At 40.6% G+C, this 25,104-nt stretch overlaps 2 protein-coding genes across 4 annotated transcripts; one reads left to right on the forward strand and one right to left on the reverse strand.

Moving 5' to 3' along the window:
- Position 1: 1 nt before the first annotated feature.
- RNFT1 (ring finger protein, transmembrane 1) lies at positions 2-13,592 on the forward strand. Of its 3 annotated transcripts, none has more exons than XM_032129612.1 (9): positions 2-74; positions 1,777-2,180; positions 2,509-2,585; positions 3,163-3,263; positions 3,871-4,024; positions 5,639-5,797; positions 6,614-6,679; positions 7,116-7,217; positions 12,565-13,592. In XM_032129612.1, exons 1-9 carry the CDS (start codon positions 70-72, stop codon positions 12,574-12,576), a joined length of 1,080 nt encoding a protein of 359 aa, XP_031985503.1. In that variant the 5' UTR covers positions 2-69; the 3' UTR covers positions 12,577-13,592. The 3 variants fall into 3 exon arrangements, with proteins under 3 accessions (XP_031985503.1, XP_031985501.1, XP_031985502.1); XM_032129610.1 differs by lacking the exon at positions 12,565-13,592 and adding an exon at positions 7,402-8,360; XM_032129611.1 differs by lacking the exons at positions 2-74; positions 12,565-13,592 and adding exons at positions 499-595; positions 7,402-8,360.
- RPS6KB1 (ribosomal protein S6 kinase B1) lies at positions 9,944-25,101 on the reverse strand. The gene is made up of 15 exons (XM_032129609.1): positions 24,878-25,101; positions 21,596-21,645; positions 20,869-20,989; positions 20,456-20,524; positions 19,885-20,032; positions 19,189-19,246; positions 18,769-18,869; positions 17,804-17,894; positions 17,511-17,601; positions 17,115-17,222; positions 16,758-16,820; positions 15,894-15,971; positions 14,432-14,539; positions 13,760-13,872; positions 9,944-13,254 (listed from the first exon to the last, which is right to left on the reverse strand). The coding sequence occupies exons 1-15, from the start codon at positions 24,947-24,949 to the stop codon at positions 13,017-13,019; spliced, it is 1,509 nt and encodes a 502-aa protein (XP_031985500.1). The 5' UTR covers positions 24,950-25,101; the 3' UTR covers positions 9,944-13,016.
- Positions 25,102-25,104: the final 3 nt, after the last annotated feature.

Genomic DNA, 25,104 nt, shown 5'->3' on the forward strand with positions numbered 1-25,104 from the left:
CGCACCCTCTCCCACCCCCTCGGCCCCGGCGATGGCGGCGGGCGGCGGTCGGGAGGTGCCGGGCGCCCCATGAGGTACCGGGCAGGGGGCGGGAAAGGGGCCGCCCCCCGCGCCCCCTCACAGCGCAGGGCGGGAAGGGGGACACGGGGAGGCGGCTGCGGGATCATCCTTTCCTTCCCTGTGCGGGGGTCTCGGGGGTCCCGGCGGTACAAACCCAACCGAGGGGTTCCCGGTGCAAACCCTCCTGGGGAGTTCCTGGCGTTTCAAAGCCTCCCGGGGGTCCCGGCGAGGTGCGGGAGCAGCTCCCGGAGCGCGGGGGAAGCAACGGCCCCGAGAGAGACAGGGAATGTTCGAAGGGCCTTTACCAAGCGCCTTATTTTAGCTGATTTTAGCTTATTTTTTGTGTGGGGGGAGAACAAAATCTGGGTGCGTGCGGGAGTCTTCTCTGAAATCCCATTTAATAACTCGGTGATTTGAAAGTTTGCTCGGCGCCGTGCCAGGGGCGGCTGCGATCCTCCAGCTCCGGCTTTTTAAACACCAAGCTGTCAGTTCTTGCAGAACCCGGCCTCAAAACACCAACTGCAGTGCAAATGAGGTGGTTTTTTATTTCTTCCTCTTAAAACATCGCTCAGTAACACTGTTTACACAGTCAATACCATCTCCAGTTCATTGGCTTTATTCATGTGCAAAAAAAATATGAGGATTTTGGCTGGTTTGAAGTATGATGTCATCTTTGGACAACAAAAAAATAGTAGTAGGAGCAGCATTTGTAAATAGTACTAAGTTCTCATATCCATATGTTAAAATGGTTTTACTCTTGAATATTATCTTCATTTTAAAGGCTAAAAAATTTGAGGTTTGTGCAAAGGCATCAAGAACTGTGCAAAACCAATTTTGCTTTAACCTTTTTGTATCCCCAGTGAAACTAGCTGTGAAAAACCCCCCAACAAAACATGTCAAAGAGGAATCTGTAAGAGTTTGAACAATAGGGAAAGGATTGTAACAAAATTCTCAGTGTTTCAATATTACTCCATAGTGACAAGTATTGGTGCCAAATCCAGCTTCAAGGCATTCTCCAAAATCGTTACTCTGATGTCACACCAGTCCAGAGAAGTTGATTTAACCCTATTTGATCAAAGACTGACACAGAAGTGAAAAACTGCCCAGAAGACATCCAAAAGATGCCAAAGGAAAGATAAATCAGACCTCATTTGGCTGCATTTCATTTTTCACTCTTAAATGCTTCTTAGAAAATGGCCTAACCTGGTTCTGCTCCCTTCCCCAGACAGGATAATCTCATTAATCTCATAATGGCCCTCAGTTTTGAGCATGCACTGGCTTTTGACTGGACGTGTCTGAACCAGTGCTCATCAATTAATGGATGCATGGAAATGTGCTCCTTGCTTCCTTCCCATCAGTGTTTGCTCCTTTTCTGGCCCACTGCTGTTTCTATCTTTGTGAAATTATGCAGCACTTCCAAGATCTCTCCCATACAAGCCAGTGCTGGTCTCCTGTGCAGCAGCTTTTGATGTTCTGATTTGCACTTTTAGCTGTTCCTAAGGCAGCCAGGTTACTACAGGCTGCGATAGAGGAAAAGAAATCATTTTAATATGGGACACAGGAGGTTGTCCTGTGGAGACGGGATGTGAAACTCAGGCAGTATCTCGGAGCATCTTAACCTTTGTGCAATCACTCAGTACAACCTGTTAGATTATTTTTATTTTCCTGAACTATTTCTCTCTTTCTTCAACTGTTCCTTTTGATATCCTGCTCTAGGAGACACAAATTAGAAAAAACTCCAGGAGAAGACCCCACCATGCAACCCAGCTGCGCTCATCTCCACAGCATCCAGGGAAGCGCTGATGACTCTTCCTCCTCGCCGAGGCTGTCGGGAGAGGGCTCCTGCCACTCCAGCACAGGGGACGTGCGCATCCAGCTGAGCTCCAGCGCGGGGGAATCCAGGGAAAACTCGACCTCCCGGGCCTCCAGGCAGGGCTCCCAGAGCCGCTCCCACGGGCACGCCCATGGGGAAGCAGGAGGGCCCGAGGATGCCGCTCCAGACCCGGAGGAGCAGGGCAGCAGCTCCCTGTCGGAGCTGCGGTATCTCCTGCAGTGGCTGCACAAGAGCCTGCCCTATCTCCTGATCCTGTGTGTCAAACTGCTCATGCAGCACATAACTGGTAGAGTATAACAAAATCAGCTCTGAGGGAACAGACCCTCCTCCCCCCCACCAAGAAATATACTAATAACCATGCCTGAAATGTAATTCAATTTATTTTTAGATTTATTTTTATTTGCTTTATTCATCAGAGAGATTTACTAAACTACATTTCACTGGCTTCTGTTTCCTTTGCTGGCATATGTACAATGTGCTTAATTATCCTGGCTTGAGAGTCTGAGCTATTAATTCTAATTACAAAGACATATTAGAAGTGGCTGCTTTTTAACCCAGTTCAGTGATTTTTTTTTTCCTTTTCATGTTTATAACTGATGCTATTTTCCTAATAGGCATTTCTCTTGGAATTGGGCTGCTAACAACTTACGCGTATGCAAACAAAAGCATAGTAAATCAGGTTTTTCTGAGAGTAAGTATCACCCCATGCAACAAAATTCTTTAAGTTTCCCAAGACTTAAACAAATTAATCCATTTTTGAAAGAAATGTGAATGGAGATAGTGTTTTATTTACTTAATAATATTAGGTATCGAGATGGAAATACAGTCTTAATGCTTCTGTACAGGGGAGCTTCTCAGATAACAAGGTTTGCAAAATTCAAGAGGGTGATTTTTTTCCCCTCTGACTACTGAAATCACTTTTTCCTAAGTTGTGGATTAACTTCTTAACTGTATTTGTGGAATGGAATAGCAGTTGACAGTTTAAATTTTCAGCTCTGTGTTCACTGCCTAAGGGAAGCCTGTTGTTTTTTCAGAGTAGGGTGGGTTTTGGTTGTCTTCAGAAAAAACCTTGGTACACCTAGAAATTGGTAGGTTGAAAATCCTGAAATTACTGCTTTTCCATGGAGTTCTCCTATTTTATGGGGTCTAAACCCACTAAGATAAAGTCCTCTGGTAGTAATTGCTCAGTTGCAACACACTTGGTGTTTGGGGATGTATTTCAGCACTGATTCTGAGGCAGGGACTGCAGATGTGTCTTTACCTTGCAGGAACGGTGCTCCAAGTTGCAGTGCACTTGGTTACTACTCTACCTAAGTGGATCATCTCTCCTCTTGTATTACACCTTCCACTCTCAGTCCTTGTATCACAGGTAAGTAGAGAAACAGCTTGACCCCACCATAAATTACTCAGACGTGAACTGGGGACACTTCATCTGCCGTTTTTCTTTAATTGTGGCGTTGGTTTCTCTTTCACTTTAATCTCCATTCCTCCTCTTCTGCCAAACTCAACAGGTGCTGTCCTTAGAAAAAGTGTGTTGGAATTTCCTAGACTCCATACTCGACTTAATGGCACTACTGTACCACAGAGAACATTCCTGGGTTTGATTCCCAGCTCTGACCCTTGGGAATACCAAACGTGGCATCCTGGGGCTCTGTGGAGTTTGACTCTAATTGATTTTCCCCCCCTTGACCATTCTGTAGCTGCAGCCTTGGCTGGAAATCAAAGGCTAAGTGCCAAACTGAGACAGCAAACTGAGCTCTGGAGGATGGAGGCTGTGGTGGAGATACAGCAAAGGTTCCAAGATGGAAAAGTTGTCAGAGATCCTCAATGATCCATTTACAGTTCATTTTCTTAGCAAATGTTTTCCTTTTGTGTAAACCAGGTTTCCTTTTTTAATTAAACGTGCTGTGATAAGCTCAGGTTACAGTTTCCTCTAAAGAGGGTGCTCCAGTAACTTCTGATACTTCTTTTTGTAGCTTAATCTTCTTAAGCCCCACTGTGGATTTTACGAACTTCTGGGAGGTGCTTTGGATTGTGGGAGTCACAGACTTTATTCTGAAATTCCTCTTCATGGGCTTGAAGTGCTTTATTCTCCTGGTGCCTTCTTTTATCATGTCCTTTAAATCCAAGGTAAGGAAACCAGCTATAGTTTTGCTTCCTTGTGAAGATTCTCTTACAGTAAAAGTAACTAATTATTAAATTCTACCCAGAGAAAAATCTTTAATTAAATGTCTGTATATAATCCACCACTTCACCATGGGCAAGAAAACCCTGTGGATTTCATGTTCTTCTCTGCTTGGTGCTAAAAAAGGTTTTCAGTCTGATCTGAAACAATTGCTTGTATTATATCATTGGATAAATGGATTTATTTCTGTCTCCAAGTTGGGGGTTGAAGAAACCTTTTATTTTCTGCTCTGTAGGAATGTGTACACGGGCAGTTGGCCTGGAGCAGCTGGAGCACAGAAAATTTTGTACATGCTCAACAAGAACTGTGAAGATTTTAAGATCTGCATATGCAAACAGCTGTTTTTTTCTGTCTCTTCAAAAATAATCCTGAATTTTCTTTGTTGTTAATAAACTTAGGCAATATTTGTATCAGATGAAGGAATTTGATTCATAGCTTAACTTCTCAAATCAGTGAGGTTTAATAATTTTCTCAGAAGCTTACACTCACTGGTGGTTTATTTATCTGCTTCCCGAGGTGAGGCAGGCAAAACCAATTACATTTTATCTTAAAACTGCAACTACTAGTGCTGGTTCAGAAAAAATAAATTAACAAGTACACTTTGATGTGGTAGCATTTGAACAGAATGTTTTGAGACGTTTTTATCTCTTATAATGTACCAGAACAAGTTCTTCTCAGGTACAACTGGCTTCTCTAAATACTGATTTATAATCAAGATCTCTATTTTTTTTTACAGCTAGTGATGTAACATGCAAAAAAAGTTATTGAAAATTCCATTACACCAACTGTGGCTAAAATAAAGAAGGAAATCTAGTCAATAGTGGCAGATTGTGGCATTATCCAGAGTACAATATAGAAAGAGTTACAAATACAGTTTTTCTTAAAACTTTTGTTTCCTTAAAAGCTAAGCTAAATACTTATGATTATACATGTACACACACAGTGTTCTGTGCAGGACACTTGTGTTTTGTTATTCACTAATTCTAGGGTGTTGAACTCTGGTTCAATCCAGCTCCCCTATGCTTCTCTCCTGCCCCCCCAGTTTTTATATCACCCCATCCTTAAAGGAGTTTACTGTCACAAGGTAAGGGTTTTTTTAGGCATGAAACAATGTTTACAGGAAAAGAGTTTGTAATTTATGTTTATTAATAAAAGAATGGGCCTTACTCTCATTTTTTAACCCTGAGTGCAGGACACAACTCTGGCTCATGACAAACTGATCTATGTGACCAAATTTGTGTTATTCTCCTTTTACATTTAACTTTACCTTTTTTAATGCTTATGAAATTAAGTCTGACAGCCTTGTTAAGCAGGTAGGCATCTGCCAAGCCATCCCAATTCAGCCTATTAATTGATTTTCTGCAGCTCAGCAATGAATTCTGTTACTGTTACTTGGACACTTGTGGTGAAACTCATCCTCTGATCTTTTTTTTTGTGCTTCACATTTGTTTCATTACGAGAAGCAGCTACTCAAAAGAATAACAATGCATCTTTTCTGTGTATTTTGCAAATCCTTTGTGTTTTAAATCTTGAGCTATTCCTTTGCATGTCTTGCTTAGGGCTACTGGTACATGCTGTTAGAAGAACTCTGCCAGTATTATCGTATGTTTGTCCCCATACCAGTTTGGTTCCGTTATCTCATTGCCTATGGGGAGCTGGACACTGCACTGGGATGGACCCTTGGGATTCTGCTGGGCCTTCTCTACCTCATCCTCAAGGTATGGAAGCTTCCATACTCTTCTCAAACTTTACAGAAACTTCTGAAGTGATTGTTCTGCAGGAATAATCACTGGAGGGTTACAGACACAACACATTTCTGAAAGTTCCCCTCTGAATTCACTGGCAACTTGGTGCTTCAGTTTTATTGATACAGCCTTCCAGGAAAACTGCCTCAGGACTCAAAATCATCTTTTTCTGGCCATGGATTGGGATTGCAAAGCAAAGGACACTGCTACCATAGGTCTGCTTACATCAGACACTGATCAGACCATCAGCAGATACTGAGGAAAAGAACTTGGAAAAATAAAGATAGAATTACCAGCTAAAAGAATCACCATTTACCAGGAAATGAAATCCTCTCTGCTGGAGTATCCTGTGTGATGCTAAGCAAGTTCAATGTGTTCATACTGGCTCTCTGCTTCTCCAAAGAGCTCATCTGCCCCATATATAAACAGACTTGGGAAAAGTTTGGCTTTGAACACGACCAAAACATCACCATGCTCTGGTACCTTAATTACAGGACTCAAGACCACTGCAAATATGATATTAATGCTGATACATTTGCACTCCAGTGCTTCATTTCAGAACCTCAACACTTTCAAAAACCAGACACCCACTAGGAAGAACTTCAGCCTAAATTCTTAGTTTGGTTACCTATCAAACATTTAAAATAGGGTCAGTCTGAACTATAGCTGTGCTTATGTTCCTTCCAACTTCCAACCAGCAATGAGACCTCCAGTGCTGGAATCAAAACCTTGGAAGCTTTTTAGTTCACAGTGAAAAAAATACTGCATAAGTTTTCTTTTCCATTTCAGCTTTTGAACTTTTTTGGACAATGGAGAAACTTCAGGCAGGTCCTACGGATATTTTTTACACGCCCAGTGAGTACTGAATTCTCTTACGACAAAATCATAACCCCAATTTAAGTGAAAATCCTTCTAGAAATTCCTCATTCCTATTCCTTCGCATTGTTCTAGCGATAAACAAATGCATTTTTAAATTAAACCCTGTATACTCATTCTCCCATTTCAGAGTCTGAATATCTTGACTGCATGAAAATGTTGTCACCTGAACAACAACAAAATCACCCACCAAAAAAAAAAATCTATTCTGCACATCCCTTCAGATAAAAGGATGTGAAATAATCATTTTTGTCCTGCTTCTACTTTAAAAATTAGCAATGTTTCCTTGGATTAGGGATTTAAGCTTCCCTGACACAGCAGCCCTTATTCCAAATTCCTTTCGGACTTGGTATTTGGGTTTGGCTTTTTCATCCCCCTCAAAATTAATATTTGCTGAAAATCCTTTGTTTTACAGCACTATGGGGTGCCAGCCAGCAAGAGACAGTGCTCTGAATCTGATGATATTTGTTCCATTTGCCAAGCTGAATTTCAGAAGCCTATTCTGCTGATCTGTCAGGTAATACACATAATCCCAAATATTTTTTGTGAAAATTAAAGAGTATTTTAAACAACTGGTAAACAAAATGGCATAAAATTAGATGAGTGTATGATGATTTTTAGAAATTGCACTGTACAAATAATATACAACCTTATAAATAGAAGAGCTTAGAAGCTCTAAGCTGTCATTCTTTTCATTACAGCACACATTTTGTGAAGAATGCATCTCTTTATGGTTTAATAGAGAAAAAACCTGTCCACTCTGCAGAACTGTTATTTCAGACCATGTTAACAAGTGGAAGGATGGAGCCACATCTATGCATCTACAGATTTTCTAAAGCTTATCAAACAACTTTGTTCGTACTAAGGTTTTTCAGTTTACTGCAGATTAAATTGTAGGTGGCACAAGGAAGGAGTTTCCAAATTCATGCTTCTCTGAAACGTTCCAGGATTTTAAACAGTGCAGAAAATGGTAACTTGACCTTTTTTAAGTTTTCAGAATGAATGTTGAAAAGCCAGCATTGCTTCTCTTGTGATTCTCATAGGAAACAGTCAAATCCTTGAAACGTGCTGCATTATTTCTTAATTCAACATTTTATTTTAAAGTTTAATAGGGTTCCAGACTGTACTAAACTGCATTTATCCTTCTAACACAACTCAACCCAAAAGGTCAACCTACTGATTTTCTTACAATTGTGAGCAAATTTTATACTCTGGACTACAGTGAGAATTAGAGCTGCTTGTCACTCTTGGCATTAAAGATCTTTAATGCCTACCCAGTAAATGAGAGAAATGAGCTTATTAGTGCACCTGGAACAGCATCTGTTTGTCCCTGCATCTGTAGATAAGCACAAGAATAAGGCATTTCCCCTTTAGGTTCTTGTGGGCTTCTAATGGATCCTTGGCTTAATCTTTTGGCTTTAAACCAACCACTGATGTTAGTTTTTCATTTAGCATTTTATAAAGCTGGTATTTTAAAAAGAAATCTTTAATACTATATTTTTGTCATAACAGAAACCAGATTTTCTTACAGGGGAGAATCTATTTTATACTCTATTTGCAATTTGTAGTTTGCATAAAAATCAGAGAGAATAAATGCATTTGAATCTATTTGTTTGATGCATGTTGAATAAAGAAAGACTTCTTATTGTTTTGGTATTAAGTCATACATAAGCACGTAACAACTGCTCACTGCCAGGTATATTTCTCTTGTTAAAGAAAACAAAACCCCTTTAAATTATGCAATTTATTCATGATCAGTTTTTATGTAATTTCTAGCACTAACTTCTGTATAACCTCACTTTCTTCCCTGATTTTCTTTTTTCCCTTTGCTATTCAGATAAGACTGAAAACATCACTCAATTATTCTGTTACAGGACAGTTACATTCAGTTACCATTAAGTTGAGCTTGTCTTGCCTGAAGACATTTAGAAAACTTGTAAATTCAAGAAAAACAATTAAAAAGTGAAACACTTACTTGGATACCCTTAAAGGTACAGCTCCAAGGGCAGAATCCAGTATTCAGAATAAAAATCTAAGGAGATAGCAGATTCGAGCTAAGAAATGTCATTTACATCTGGCCTGTAAAGCTCACCAGGATTATTCCATGGAGCACAACAAACAGTGCTTTGAGTCAACCCTCATCCTTTGGTCTTTGTCTAGAACATTGTACTAACAACTGGAGTAAGTGTGGAGACTGGTCAAAAACAGGGATCAGGGAACAATTTCTCTTCTTTCTCTCTTTCTGTTGATTTTTTTATCCAAATCCAGTAATATTAACAAACATGTTTTATTAAAAAACCAAGAATGAAAAGAGATTTTTATCAAGTGGTTTAGATTTACACTTCATACATGAAACAGGTAATTCTCAGTTACAGAGGGAAGAAAGTGAGTACCTCACATCCAGGAATGCCATCCTCTCTGATCCACTCTTGGGATGGAACTCCTGATCCCGGCCAGGGCCACTGCCCTGCTTGCCACAGACACCCAGCAGGTCTGAGTGTGCAGGGACACACAAGGTGACAAATGACAACCAACAGCCACTTTTTAAAGCCCAAGAATCCAGGGGAAAGAACCAGAAGGGACCTCTCAGATCCTTAAAGTTCTAAGGGAATTCCTCCTGCCTCCCTTTCAGAGCTCTCAGGAAAGACACTCCCTAAAATAAAAAGAAATCGGTCACTTGGATTAAAATATGTTTAAATTTGCATTTAGTTGCTATTCACGTGCACCTTGTTTAGCACTTGAGGATGTTTAGTTCCAGTAAACTGTGAGAGATGAAAACCAGGACAGGGATTACCTTTGTTTCTGCTAAGGCAGCTCAAGGGTGTTCTTGCAGACAGTTACAGATGGATTTAGTCTAGAAGAGAACAACTGGAGAAGTTCATATATGGGAACTGGATCTGCAGGAAAAATATTCAAGTAATTTGCCTTGTTCTTAATGACTTCTCCTTTGGATAATGGATTTCCTTCTGAACTCGGAAAATGAAACAGCAGTGAGCCTGCTGTAGAGACAGAACTTAAATAAACCAACCAAACCCCAAACATCTGCCCTAAAACCAGAACAGCTTCCCTCAATGTTTGATGCACTTTTTGATTAACACTGAGAACTGGTTGGAAGTTAATATTAAAAAGAGAACTGACTCAAAATAAACTTCAACTGTACACTTAGAGTGGACTCAAATGTTCTCCAGAAGTTCAGCTTTTAAACAACACAGCAGAAAAAAAAAGGGATATTCAAAAGAACAATTGACTCGTTGATTTTTATCTTTTATTATGAGCTAATACCAGGATGACATTCAAATGTCAGATGGCACAATTAAGACAGTCTTGGTAGGAATTATTCCAGCATTCCCAAAATTACAATTTAGTACACGAATGGCGTCAAATGTATGCATCACTCCCACAGAGAAAAATTATGGAATTCTGAATATCTTATACCAGAATAGCTTCTGCATCAAATGGGAAAAAGGAAAACTGCTGGTAACACAGCTGACCTAGAAACCTTTTCTGATAATGACCTGCAGAACAAAATATTTCCCTATTTAACATCTAGTAAAAAAAAATATGACTTTTGTTCAAGTTTAAGATTTAATACTTTTATATGGTTAGCCACAACAGGTATTAACCTCAGTTTTACTATATTTTTGTAATGCTACAAAAATCCTATAAAATCAAATTATAGTGAATTTTTCAGTGATTATAATTAAAAAAGCGCACCTTGTACAAAATAAAAAAAATAAGATTCTATACTCTAATGAAAAATTTAAGACATTTTTAAATGAACAAAAGAAAGCACTTGTTAAGCTCTCCAATATTCAATGCATTCTGCACTTATCTGAAATAGCCAGACAGGAGCTAGAACTCCACTCCCCTTAGTTCACAACTAGTAATTTTGACACTATTATATATATATATAGAGGATCTATGTCTGATATTTTTACAAATAAATACAGGATAAACCATATTGCATAGTGTGTGCTTGCTGTCTGAGTCACACTCCAAAAGTTTCACAGTTATGGTAGGGAATTCAACTTAGAATCTACGGGATGAAACATTGACAGTACATGAAATTTCCTCGGAAAACCAATGGTGGGATTTGTAATTGATCAGTGAACTCAGACAAACAACTCTTGCCATTCTTGCCAGCCATTAAACCAATTCCACTGGACAATTCTATCCAGCCAAGCAAAAAGCAACTGTTAGCTGTAACTAGGATCAAGAGAGATCTGCCTCTAAAAAGTTCTTTTTTTTTTTTTAAACCAAGTTCCTTTATCCTCAGTGAATGTCAGGAAAGTCCAGGTGCTGTGTGTTTGCAGACAGGCCCAAAGCAAACACTCCTGAACACCTGGATTTTGGTTCCACAAAATCACCCGTGGCCACGTCACCAACTGAACAATGGCAATCTTCCAGTATGTCACTGTAAGGTAACTTGATTTTCCTGTTAAAACTAAAAAAAACCCCTAAGTTTTCCAACAAAAGGCTTATCAAGAAGGAAAAAAAAAATACTAATTTTTGTTCAATCATAACCTTTTTTTTTGTTGGTTCTTTGTTAACATCAAGGTATCGCTGAATCCTTCTGCCTTGCCAATTTTAGCAAAGAGCACTGTGATTGGATTCAATGCTTAGAGAGAGTTTTATGGCTTGGATCCTATGGCTCAAAAAGATTCAGTATCCACAGAGTAAGCAGAATCTAGAATTAAAAAATCCCTACTGTTGTGAAACACCAGAAGTAGACTTTGCACAGTTTGACTAAAGATAATGCAACGTGTGGCAGGCAAAAAGTGACAGGACTTGTATGCAGCTGCATGATCATCTCCACACACACGCACACACCATCCACACTCTAACTCTAGGGTAAAGCTCTGCAGATATTAACCCTTTCACCAGCTATGTTCATGGAAATGCTTTCTCTTTAAGGCAGGAAGTATTTAAAGTAAGGTAAAGTTTACCTTTATTTTATTCTTTGTACCTGTAAGTCAGTTGTACAGATCGTGACAATTTTAAAAACATAAATAGTGTCCTTAAGAACATATTTGCTAAATTAAAGTTTGCTAAAGTTCTGACCCACTGTGGAAGACATTCACTGAAAGGCCATTGAACACTTTTCTCATACAATCAGCAAATTTATTGCCCCAGCATAGAAAAAAATGTTGATAAATTTAGAAATGTATAATGGCAGGGAACTACCATAAGCAAAATTTCATTATTAATAATAATAATAAAAAAAATCCTCAAATTCTTACCCACTGGTTAAAAAAATATTTATTTCCTTATACTCTGGAGGATTTGTCTGTGTTTCCTGTGGTACTTCCTAGAGATTTCTGCTGACCTTGTGCTCTGCTGCACTGTTGATCTCTCTGTGGGTAAGAATCTGAGCTGCTCAGCTGTGCCCAGCTGAGGACCAGCGTGTACAAAAGTGATGTTTCCCAGTGAAATGTCTGCTGAGGACAGGGATGAAATAAGCAGGACGTGTGTGAGCCCATGGCTTCCAGTTAAGCCTAGAACATAGCAGCACTGCTGTTTGATTAGATCCATTTGTCTTTGCAGGGACAAACAGGGATTTCAGCTGGGGAAGCAGGGAAACAGTTCTCTCCCACCCCACACTGCCAGGCTGGTCAGCAAGTGATTCACTTATTGATTGGTTGGTTCATGAGGAGGAGAATCAGAACTAGAGCCTTGAACTTTCTTCTCAGCAACCAATTAAGTTTGCCTTTTTCATTTTGGGATACTTTCCATAATGAGCTGAATCAAAAAATCTATTTGAAAAATATATATTTTTATATATATATATAAAAAAAACTCATTATGTTTTGAATGTGAAACACCAATTAAGTTTAGCTTTCCTCTTTGATTCCACCCCATTGTAGGAAACCGCTTAACGAAGCTTGCATGCTAATTACCCCTCAGCTGCAAGCCTGCAGGCATTCCAAACTCTGCCTAGTGAAAGGGCCAACCCTCCTCGACACATTCACGACTACACCAGTGATTCTGAAGCAACATCCTGCCCCTTAATACTGTCAGTTTTGAGCTCTCAAGCTGAAAGATCCTTGATAAGGTGAGAAGATGTCACTGGAATCAGTAAGATGATGTGCCTAGAGTTCTGCAATACCATTTGCTAAAGTTTTTTTTTTATGCACCATTGATTGACAGGAAAAAAAATCCATTTTTCTTTGCTTTCCAAGTCTCTCTGTGCAATGACCGACTCTTTGATACTGTCACTTTTTTAAAGTAAACCAAGCAAGCCCTCAAATTTCAACTTCAAGGGGGCTCATGTCCATTCTTGGTTTTCCACCTTCCAAGGCTTACAAAAATGGTGTTGTCATAGATTCATGCGCAAGTGCTCCGGTCGTTTGGAAATCATGGGAAAAGCCTGTTTTTTGTATGGCCCAGAGTTTGGTTGCCGGATTGGAAGTGGTGCTGAAGCCTCTCCACAGACTGTCACATCCATTTGTTCTATTCCACTGGTCTCCATCGGGTATTCCACAGGTGTCTGGGTGTTTGATGCGCCGGCAGAAGCACCTCTTCCCCAGAATTCCCCAGGGGAAAACTTTACAGGGCTTTAAAACAAACAGAAAAATCAGAGATGGAGACATACACAGCACACCAAGGTGTATCCCTCACTCTGCAGGAAACTGGCCTCAAATGCCCATTGAGAAGCAATTCTAATTCTTCCTTCCACTCCCAGGAGTTTGAGAAATTTCCATGTCTGGCTTCTACCACAGTCTCTTGTAAAATTCTCTCATTTCGAGGTGATTGCAGAGGGGTTTTCCTGTACTAACAGGATTCTTTAGTGCTTAGGATGTTCTGAAACAGTTTTAGGCGTATCAAAGTCACCACTCTGAGGCTGTATCAGCACTGAAAAGCAACAAATTAAAACTTCTTGTGCTGCCCAACACCATAGATTTGTCTTTAATAATGTGGTTTATAAAACAGAATCACTTTATTAGAAGTCCTGGGCTTAGTCAGAAGCAAGGCTGCATTTTTTATTTCTAGTGCAGACTTATTTCAACTACTTGTCAAAAAGTGTATTACAAAAGAAAGAAAAAGAAGATAAAGAAGTACCTGACTGGTGTCCTAGGGCTACCTATGAATCTGCGAGGTGATCGGATTTTTGGTTCAAAAGAAAATTTCTCTTTCACGCTTTCAAGTACAGATGGAGCCACATACGTAAAACCCTGCAAAACAAGAAAAAGGCACTGCAACTCACAGGCAAGGCTTGCATTCAGGATCACTTATACAGTTCTGAAAATATGATTATTATAGGAAAATTATAAAAAGAACAGTAAATGTAGACAGATGAACTTCTAGTCACACCTTGAAGCAAACAGTGGGACTTTAGGAAGTTGCTACATCCCGGCTATTTCTCCTCAGATCACACATTCCCACAGGCACACTCAATTTAATTAATTTTGCTCTATAGGCTGGCCATTGTTGTCTCTGCATGACTGTGAAAGCAATGCCATGTGCAGGGCTCACAGTGCAACTCTCAATCAGAATGCTGACATTCCACATGGGCAGCACTGTTTGTTGGCTGCTGTACAAAGAAAACGTCAGCAATAACCGAAGTATTTTCAAAGCCTTTAAACATTTCAAACCTGTTACAGGATTTAGGTTTAGAGAGTTTGCTTCAAGGGTTAGGAGTCAACAGAATGCACTTAGCTGAAATGCCCCCATTTCCAGTAGCAAACCTCCCTCTCTCCAGAGTCATTCCTCACTTGTCCCTGGCTCACTCACCAGAAAGACCTGGTTGGCACTTTCACTGAGAGTTGAGTCATCTGGGCTATCAACAGGTGTCTGACGTGTAAACTTTGAATCAAACTGGCTCACATCCTCTTCAGATTGCTTTGCAAAAACAAAATGATTAAGGGTTTATATTACAGATATCAACCAAATGGCTTAGCGGTGAGCAGTGCAGCCTCTGGGTGGAGTTCATTCCATAGGTTTTTGGCAGAGCTCTGCTGGAGTAAAACCCTGGAGTGGTGTCGGAATCCTGTCGCTGCCAGTGGGAGGTCACTATGGGCACTGACACTGAGAAATAAAGGCAAGGGGGAGGGGCAAAAATTATGGATCAAAAAGGAACACAAATTAAAAAGATGCCTTAAAAAAAAATTTCTCAAATTACAAACAAAAACTTTTAGAAATACAATGCCAGTTTCTCGCAAGTTTAGCCCTTGTCACAACCAGTATAGAACAGTTGCAACTATTTAGTTTTAGGAAGCTGCTCCAGATAGTTTTGTCCCATTTTTGCAGATACAGAAGTGTTTATAGTCTGAGGGATAGAGGACAACTCTGGAATAACTGATTATGAGGAAGATTGTTTCATTTGATCAAAGAATAACAGTAATTCCAAGATCCCTTCTCTCATTCCCTCGTGTCACTGGAAAGGCAGCAGGTATTCATTTGTGCAGGCCTTCATGCAACCATGGAAGCACAAGTTGAAAAACCATCTGGTTTTTACAAGGAGCTTCCATAAAATTGCTACTAACAGAAAAACCCAAAACCATCTTCAGTTAAATATTTGGAAATACCAGTCTTGAATCTTTATGAATTTCATTCCAAAGGGGGAGGGGGAAAAGGTCTGGAGTCCTCATGCTATAGAATGCTTGACATTAGTGATGCTTAAGCCAGCTTAAAGTGGAATTTTAGTAGCTGGGAATTACAGAGGTGGCAATACCCACAGCTGCTGTAGCTGATTGTACCCAGAGGGAAAAACTGACACCATCAAAATATAAGATGGGATAATAAAAACTTGTTCATCACATCACTGGTTTGAGGTAAACTCTAACTACTGCTTATAATGCACAAGATGCATTGTAAAGATTAATAAGCAAACACAGAAGATGCTTAATTAGGTGATTTAATTTACTTTTGCTTAGCAACTCTATTATTTTAGTTGAAACTAAGTACTGACTTACTGTATAGGGTTTAGAAGCTGATCTCAGAGTGAACTGCACTTGCAGGTCTGTTTAACCTACGGGTCAGAAGCAGGAGGAATTCAAACTGAAGCAGATCAGGTGCTAGATCAGATCTGCCAGCTTTAATCGACAAGAGTGAATGTGTCCCCCGAGTTGATGTAACTCAAGTACCAGGAATCAGTGGCACTCTGGTTTATAAAGTGAATGTTTCTAAGTTTTATTAAGGGCTTTCCTAAAAGGCACACAGGGAATATCTGTCTCCCAGTATTGCCAGTACATACCAATAAGGGTTTAAAAGGAGGTTCCACCTTGCGTGCCAGCAGCTCGTCCCAGTTGATGTGTCTGAAGAATGCGTGAGCCTGCAGGAGTGACAACAGCACAGAGTCAGCACCTGCCTCCAGGGCACAGATCCCAGAGTTTAACTATGAACATGTTCTATCCAGACCCTTTTTCTGGTGTCTTTCTTTCCAAAATCACATTTGGGTCTAGTGTAAAATATTCTGTAGCACTACCTCAGAGTAGCTGGAAAAGCTGAGAATTGAGATCACACCTCCAAGTCAGACAACACGTCCCCATTTCCTTGGAAGTGTTAGAAAAAGCCAGTTTACATGCAAAATACATCTGCATTTTCCAACTGTCAAACCATGACAAAACGCTGCATTAATGACAAATTATCAGAACTGTGAAATATGAAGGACTCTCTAATACTTTGTCAGTGTCATCACAAAAACAAAGTCAAGCTGGAAGCAACAAGGACTCAGCCTCTTCCTTAGCATTTATCTACGCTACACTTTTCCCTTCAAAGAGCTGCACTTATGCAAGGGCTGGTAGGTTTTTCATCAGACTGCTAAGAGTATCCTCAGTCTTCCAGGGCTGCACAATTAGCATTGTGCAATTACTAGAAATGATCTACTGCAAGACAGAGCTGAAGAATAGAAGTTATTTTCCAAATCTCATATTATCAAATAGGTAGACAGCTGCTTTTGTTAAGCTTTAAAGCCTTCAGGTTTTGATGAGCTGCCACATGTGGCTGCCTTTCTGCTCATTACCTTTCAAGACAGACACTCTCCTTCCCTGAGGTACCTTCAAAGCTGTTTTATTTTCAATGAGGTAATTCAAGAATTCTCAAGTTAAGTTCAAGTTACCTGAACTTCTCCAGCATCTCCTGGACCAGCTCCTAGACGTGAGGCAGCATTTCTTTTTAGCAGCTTGATGACGAAATAACATCCAAAGAAACAGAATTAGTTACGCTGTTACGACCAGACTAGTTCTGCCATGAATCATCACTTCAATGAGTACAGAATGAATACAGAACAATCAGAAAAATCTGCATTCACTTGAAAACAGTTGTATTTTCAAGGGAAATCACTATCTGTACCACTCAACAAAAAGGTGACTTATTCAGTAATAAACCAAGCTTGGACTGAACAGCCACAGTGGTATCATTGTATTTTATATTTTCTACATACATGTGGAGTACTGACATTCATGAAAACTCTTACCTTTTTAAGCAGATCTCTGGCTTCTTGTGTGAGGTAGGGAGGCAAGTTGAGTTTACACTTGAGAATCTTGTCAATTGTTTTCTTTCTGTTCTCCCCAGTGAAAGGAGGCTGGAAAGCACCATTGAGACAGAAGGAAAAACAGGACTTGTTCAGATCTCTTATTTGTGTACACAGAAGTCACTTTAGTCTTTTACAAAGCAGGTAAAATTACTGCAAATTAATTAAAGCAGCTCATGTCAGTAGTCAACACAACTTGAGAGCTGTCTTTTGGTTCTTTCTTACTTGCAGTGTGTATATATATACAATTATAGGTATTTATACATGCAGATGAGTTAGGGTACAGGGAAACAGAAAAGCTACAAAAGGAAATACATGCAATTATAACTGTGCACCTACTGCTCCAGTCAGCATGTCATACATTAATGCCCCCAAACTCCACCAGTCCACTGCACGATTATGCCCACTCCTCATCAAGATTTCAGGGGCCCTATAAGCAGAAAGATCAAAAATATGGAAGTGTTTTAACAACCTTAATATGAATTGTGACTGCCAGTTTTCAAACAAAATCCCATTTATCAAGTAAAGTTGCCCTAAGTGACTGAACACATGAACCATCAGTTAAAAAAGGCAAAATGCAGCCATTACCCCCAGAGCAGAGTAATATTTTTGTATTTCATCATGCAGCTCACATGTATTCAATTGTTCCACAGAATGTGTGTGTGACTGTCCCATCGTGAATGGATTCTTTACATAATCCGAAGTCAGTCAGTTTTACATGACCTGAAATTAGATATATCAAATTTAAGGCTTCTCAGAATTCTGCCATTTGTAGAAGTAACATTGAAAAAAATTAGGAATTTTTAACTTGGATATGTAATAACTCTGAACTACTTTCAGACATCTTCAGTGGTCTGACAAAGCAATGCAGCCATAAAACGGAACAACTTACAGAGAAAACCAAGCAGTGCCACTTGAGAAACTACCAAAACTTGTTCAAATACAGACAAATGTATTTAAAGACTGTAGAGCATTATTTAGCTAAAAAAGTAGGTTACTGAATTTTACTGCTTGCTTCAAAATTCATAGAATGATCTTCCACAAACTGTAAAGTGCTCTGAATAATTCAGTACAAAGACTCAGACTAAGTAAATAAGTTGTTTAAGAAAACATGAAAATTCTGGGTGGTACAGATTGCCAGACTAATCAGTGTCACACAGTCACTGTAACAGTGCAATCAGGAATTGAAACTGCTGTCAGTGGGAAGTGTCAGCTGCTGCCTAAGTCATTTCAGCCACAGATGATTTGGCATTCTACCCAAACTGCCTTTCCTACCACCAGTCATCCCCATGGACTAAAATGTCACAGATTCTACTTCACAATGATCCAGCAGAAGAAAATAAATCCAGAGGTGCAGAAATAGTAAATCAACCGCTCAAAACATGCCTGGGTCCATGGAACTTGGAGCTTGCTGTGGCCTATTAAACCAAGGAGGCTGTGTTTGAGGGCAGTTAGCTCTGGCAGCTCTTCACTCATCCCAGCAGTGGTAACAACCCTGCCACTGTTCTAAGGAAATTCACCTAAAACTGAGGTGTTGTGACCTTTTGGAGAATTGTTTGCAAAGGACTGGCAGCCTGACTCATTACTAGGGTTCTACCTTGATGATTAAGCATGATATTTTCTGGCTTCAGATCCCGGTAGATGATTCCTTTTTGATGCAAGTGCCCCAGTGCCATTGAGATTTCTGCCAAGTAGAAGCTGAAAGGGAATTTATGCAACAAAATCAGACATATTCAATCATGCAGAGCATCTTAAGCAACTCTTTCACAGTCTTCAACCCCCAAATCTTGACCACAGCCCTATGGACAGAGCCTCACTGAGCAGCCAGCAGTGGACCCTCCTCTGCTGTAAGACTGGAGTTCCACCAGCACAAACTGGTGAGTACAGCACACATACACCCTCCCCAAACCCACTGAACTGCTCTTTCACTACACCCTATAATGAATGAGCAGTTAAATATAGTTTAGCACTTGGAAAAAAACCCAAACTATTAGTTTACAAAAATAGCTTCACTTACCAAGCTGTGTCTTCCATAAATATCCCTTCTCTCTCTAACTGCATAAATAGTTCTCCTCCTGTCATGAGAAAAAATAATTATACTCAATTAAAAGTATCATTTTTAGTCAGTCAAAAGTCTATTTTCTAGGAAAACTATAAGCAATAGGTATTTTTGCCTGCTGTACAATGGGCTGTTTCACAAAGAAACAACTAAGCCTCTATTCTGCTACCCTCAGGATTCCAGCAACCTGAAAAAAATCAGCATTTAAAAAACACGAGCATTTCTGTCCCTGCTTTTTGTTGTTACAGCTTGAAAAAATTGCTTCTGATCTGTGTCTGTTTCCCTAACCATGGCATGAAGGTAACACTTCCTTCTGTCACAAAGAACCTGCAAAGACTAAACTCTCAGGTAACTCTGTAGGACTGCACAGAACCTAAGTGTAACACACAAAAATGACAAATCTAGTGGAAGAAAAAGTATTAAGACCCCTCCTCTCCTGTACTGTCATGAAAAACAACTATTTTATGTTTCATTCCTCTTTATTTATTGAATTAGAAAGTTTATCTCTGTTGTTCTATGTCTTTTTAATACAAACCTGTTTCAGTTTAGGACACCAAGGCATCATTAATTGGCCTTTTACTTGTAGGGTAAGAACCCCAAATTCTTGATTGTGTAAGACCCCAAGAAGCAGGTAAAAGAATGTCATATACTGACCACTGAGATACTCAAGGATGAGGTAGAGTTTTCCACCAGTCTGAAAGGCATAAATTAAGTCTACAATGAAGGGATGTTTCACTTCCTCCAGTATATTCCTCTCTGCTTTCGTGTGAGCTGTATCCTTGGCATTCCTTACAATCATTGCCTGCAAAAAGCAGGGATATGTGAGCACAAGAACATGCCAAACAAGGCAGACTTTTATATTGAGTTCAATTCTGAGTTTATTAAATCCCAACACTACATATGAGCAACAGCATTAAAAAATTAAATTTCACCATAGTATCTACATGAGAGGCTTCTTGCAGAAGTTTAAGTCTTTATTTCATAGAATCACACAATAATTTAGGTTGGAAGGGACCTCTTGACCTATTTAAATGAGCTGCTAAGAACTACCCAGGCAGAAAAATTTGAAGTTTAATTCTAATTCCAACTGTATCTAGGCAACAACTGCATTTACACTAAAAGTTATTTTTAGAGATATTAAATCATTAGATAATTGTAAAAGGTAAATGGAGGGATAGATTTTTTTTTTTTTTTTGGATCCAGACAGTAGTGAAATTCAGGTTACCTTTTTAAGAACTTTCATGGCAAATATTTTCCCGGTGTTTGCTCCGGTTACTTTTCGTACTTGAAACACCTAAACAACACCAACACAACAGCAATCACATGTTTCAGCTGCATTAACTGCCACAAGTTAAAAAGCAAAGTTGTGCAAGAGAGAGAGAGGAGATCACCCCCTAACTGCAAGGCAAGAAGCAGAGATTGGATGCAGAAGGAGTTTGGGACATTTCCTGCTGCTTCCAGCAGGTGAGGCTCTGCCAGGACCTCCTTCCCATGACACCAACCTTGGCAGCTGGGCTTGGTTCTACCCCATTCTACCTCTGGCAGAATGAACTTTTCAGAGAAGGGGAAAGGGAGGTCAGAGCAAAGCAAGGGAGCACTGAGGGCCTGAAGGATTTAGTGCTGTGGAAGGTTTCTGACCTTGCCGTAGCCACCTTTGCCCAGCACGCGCAGTAACTCGAAGCACTCCGGGCGGATCTTCTCGGGGCCTCTGTTCACACTGGTCTCTGAGATCTCAAATTTTTCACAATGTTCCATTCCACTGCAGAAGAGGAGAACAAGGGTGTGAATCTACCTGGTACTGAGAACTGAGCAAATGAAAGCAATGATTCCCTGGAAAGTGTCTGTCTCACCTAACAGTGACATCCTGGGAGATCTGGAGAACTCCCAGCACAGGAATTATTATTTATTGTGTGCAAAGCTGCAACTTGCACAGAAAAGGTTACCTGCAAATTTGAGGGATTTATAGTATCAAGATTTCCTTCAAACCCCTTCATTTTAATGCACATCTCTGCATTACACCAGAATTAAGATTAGAGGATGAAAGCCTCAAACTGACTCAGATATTTCTTTATATCGTTTTATGTCGTTATATCCATATTACAAATATTATTCAAAGACAAGAGATTTGTTAGGAGAAACAAGGATCAAAAGACAAACAGCAACTTTCACCGGATTTTTTTTTTATTATTTTTATTTCAAGATACAGTTGACAAATTTTAATGTGAGGAAATAGTGGAACATCTAGAAACGACTCGAAATTGAACCAGAATAACAAAATTTTCTATTTACCTTAACAATGTAACACAATTAGAAGTTATATGTAGTTAACATGAATGATACAGAATATTTTCCAGCGGCAACTTACAGGTCATATTGGCCAACTCCTCCATGGTCCATGCTCTCACTTAATTGACCCTGAGAATGAGAAGGGAAGAAGAAAGATGAATTAGAAAAAGAAAGCGTCAAAAATAAATGCACTGATGTGTTTTACAACTTTTTAAGTTTGAAAAGACAAAATCTCTACGTAATTGTAACTCATAGTATATAATTAAACAGGTCAGGAATAATAATCTATCAGCAGAAGATCAAAAAATCTACTAAATTCCGTGCAAGATTTGCAGTACTGCCATGTGTCTCAAACTGTGACACAGGGAACCACTGTCTTACCTGGCTGCACTGTTATTCAATCACTTAAATATTAGAGGTACAACTTCACGCCCCCAGGTGAACTTGAAAAATGTTAAGGTACTGCAATTTTTCTTTAAAATTGCTCTTACATAGAAATTTTCAAGCCCTATTGCAGTACTATGCAAATTAGACCAGTAATAAGGATTGTGAACTGGGACTCATCTGCACTAGAAACAAATCATCTACTGAGAAGGTTTTATTATTTTGTATTGGTAAATCAAATCCCAATAGTGATGAAAGAATTTGGCTTTACTTTGGTATTAAACAGCTCTTCTGACCAATAATCAGTATTGAAGAAGTTCCTGCACTTCAGCATCAGAACCAGTTACCACTAAGGAATGTGGTTTAATTCTGAAGAGATATTTTCTTCAAAGAATTTCCAACCTGATCCCTTCTGCAAGATAATACCTCCCTCTAAATGTGGCTCTACATGGCAGAAGAAGTGCAAAGCAAGCAGACAGCTGGAATGAATACAAATAGAATGTAATGGGCAAGCTTCTAGTGAGCTTGACTGTACCTTCACATTCTTATTTTTAAAAACATGGACACAAAATAACAACTGCGAGTTAGTGGTGAACAGCCTGGAACCTACAGACTGAATATAAATATACTGAGTGACCTGTGAAATTCAGAGAGGCAGAAGAAAAAGAAAAACCACTGAGATCTGCAAAAATCAGCCCAAGCCAAAGAGTGCATTTTAAAATATTACCCAAGTGAAAACACTAACCGAAGAAAACTTGAAACTTTCAACAGCTTCCAAACCATTTCAATGTTAAAGTTTACAGAGGCTGGTTTATTTTGGGTGATCTAGAGGAGAATTTAACTCCTGGTTCCACCTACTAACACCACAGGCAATTAGGGAGTCCAAAAGATCAGGTTTGTTTCCAGCTCAGAGAGCTGCCAGCTCATGTCCTCCTGCTGACATTTATTATAGAAATCCAGCTTATTGACATGTTTCACAACAAAACCCACTAAAGCTGCCCTTGACCCCACTCTTAGATGCCAACAAATGAATTTTTAAAAATTCATCACAGAGAATAAACACCCCTCAGTTCCCACAGCAACTCCTCCTGTTACCCAATGGCTCTGGCAAAGTTTACGTGTGCTTCTCTTGCTCCTGTGAACTTTGGGTTTCATTCTCAGTATTAATTTAACCAAAACTCACTTCAGATACCATTCTGGTATTTTTTTTCAAGGTTTCTTCTCATTTTGCAACACCAAGAGAGGCACTGGAAAGCCACCAGCCCTTCAGTCCATACATTGTTTCATTCATTACAAACACCTAAATTAACGCTGAGGCTTCTTTCACCATAATAATTAGTGCAAACAACCACATAGCTTTTGAGGAAACTCCTTTTAAACAACTCTTCAGATTTTCCAGGATGGCTGTGCCTATTCAAACCCATGACTGAGCTGCCTGGGCTCCTCCTGAGCTCACAGTTTTTGGGAGATACCAGGGACCAGTTCCAGAAATTTGACAACACAGTCCTGAGTGTCCCCCTTGCTCAGCCCAGGTTAATGATCTCCACTGCTCTGGCTACATCATCTCTCTGATCCTTGCAGGACACACACACCCTATGGAGATACCTTCCACTGGAATGTTTTTCCCCTTACATATTCCTGATGTTCCCCTTCTTGCCTGCTCTTACATTTCCTGCTGTTCAGTTGTTTTAATCTCAAGTCCATTCTCACCCTCCTTTATCTGTTTGCCAAAAGGTACCTGTGACCAACCAAGGTTGCCAATGTCCATAAAAATGCCAGTCATGGCAATGTTTTAAAATCCACAATGATTTAATTGTTCCCTGAGACTGAATTACAGGAACGCAAGAGAGAACAAACTCAACTTTCTTGCCACCTCGCTCAGAACCTGTTCTTGGCAGCATTAACAGTGTGATGCAAGCAACGTTTTCTAAAGCCAAGTGTTTCATTGATTATTGAGCTGACAGACAGAGCTTTTCCTGCAGGTTGAGAAGCTTTCGAGCCTTCAGCTGTCAAACAACGTCTCTACAGGTTACATGGAATGCGGGTAACAGAACATCTGCTTATCTCCTGAAGGAAAGTACCTGGAGGGAATCTACAGGAAACACTAAGAGAGACTTTTTACAAGAGCATGGCGGTTTAGATTAGATATTAGAGGGAAATTCTGTCCTGTGAGGGTGGGGAGGCCCTGGCACAGGTTGGCCAGAGAAGCTGTGGCTGGAAGTGTCCAAGGACAGGGCTCGGAGCAACCTGGGATAGTGGAAGGTGTCCCTGCCCATGGCCTGAGATGATCTTTAAGATCCATTCCAACCCAAATCGTTCTATGATTCCGTGATCTCAAAGACTCCAAGAACGTCATTAGTATTTAAAGAGCAGAACGTAAATGCAGTGGCCGCTTGAGCAATAGCAAACGGTTGATATACAAAACAACACCAAAAAGCAACAGAAGCTCTAGAAAAATATAAATAGATGATGCAATAAAATCCCCTAAAGCCTTGACAGAATCTAGATGAACATCACGAACTGCAAACCGCACATTATCAGGTGCACTGCTCACGAAAGCACGAGACGCAAACAGCCGCTAACCCGCCTAACGCAGCATTTTAAACCTCTGCTTTTAATTTTGGCGCGAGAGCAGCGACTTTACACGGCTCCAGAAAGATCGGCATTTCTGCACTGACGCTCGGACATGTGACAATAAATAAATAATAAAAAAAAACCCCGCTGCGGCGCTTGTGCCGGGATCGCAACGCCGAACTTCCGCGGGCAAGAGCTTCGGCGCTGCCCGCAGCCCCAGCCCGCTCCGGGCGCGAACGTACCGGGGCAGCACGGGCGACTCGGGCCCCGCCGCGCTCCCGCCGCCGCCTCAGCGCGGCCCCCGCCCGGCCCCGGGGCGCCTCCCGCGCCCTCCCTCCCTCCCTCCTTCCCTCAGGCCCCGCGGCCTCCCCCGCTCCCTCCCCGGCTCGGCTCTCGCTCTCACCCCCTCCTCCAGCTCCTCGTCTGAGCCCGCGTCCTCGGGCTGGTCCAGGTCGATGTCGAACACTCCCGCCATGGCGCCGCCACCCCTCGCTGGCTCCGCCGGGTGCCCGGGGCCTGCGCCGCCTCATGGGCCCGCGCCCCGCAGCGCCGCCGCGGCCGCCATCACCGGCTGCGCGGCCGCAGCGCGCCTGCGCACCCGCCCCGCCCGCGCCCGCCGCGCACGCGTAG

This window comes from Corvus moneduloides, chromosome 20 (genome assembly GCF_009650955.1).
Source record: "Corvus moneduloides isolate bCorMon1 chromosome 20, bCorMon1.pri, whole genome shotgun sequence".
Classification (NCBI taxonomy): domain Eukaryota; kingdom Metazoa; phylum Chordata; class Aves; order Passeriformes; family Corvidae; genus Corvus; species Corvus moneduloides.

Bases quoted from the DNA above. Each gene is read 5' to 3' on its own strand.
- RNFT1 (XM_032129610.1), top strand. The intron at 5,798-6,613 runs GTATGGAAGCTT...TTTCCATTTCAG, and splicing joins TTCTCTACCTCATCCTCAAG to CTTTTGAACTTTTTTGGACA. The intron at 7,218-7,401 runs GTAATACACATA...TTTTCATTACAG, and splicing joins CTATTCTGCTGATCTGTCAG to CACACATTTTGTGAAGAATG.
- RPS6KB1 (XM_032129609.1), bottom strand. From the start codon at position 24,949: ATGGCGGGAGTGTTCGACATCGACCTGGACCAGCCCGAGGACGCGGGC. The intron at 17,895-18,768 runs GTAGAACCCTAG...ATCTAATTTCAG, and splicing joins TATCATGCTTAATCATCAAG to GTCATGTAAAACTGACTGAC. The intron at 14,540-15,893 runs GTATGTACTGGC...GTTTTTGCAAAG, and splicing joins CTCCTTTTAAACCCTTATTG to CAATCTGAAGAGGATGTGAG.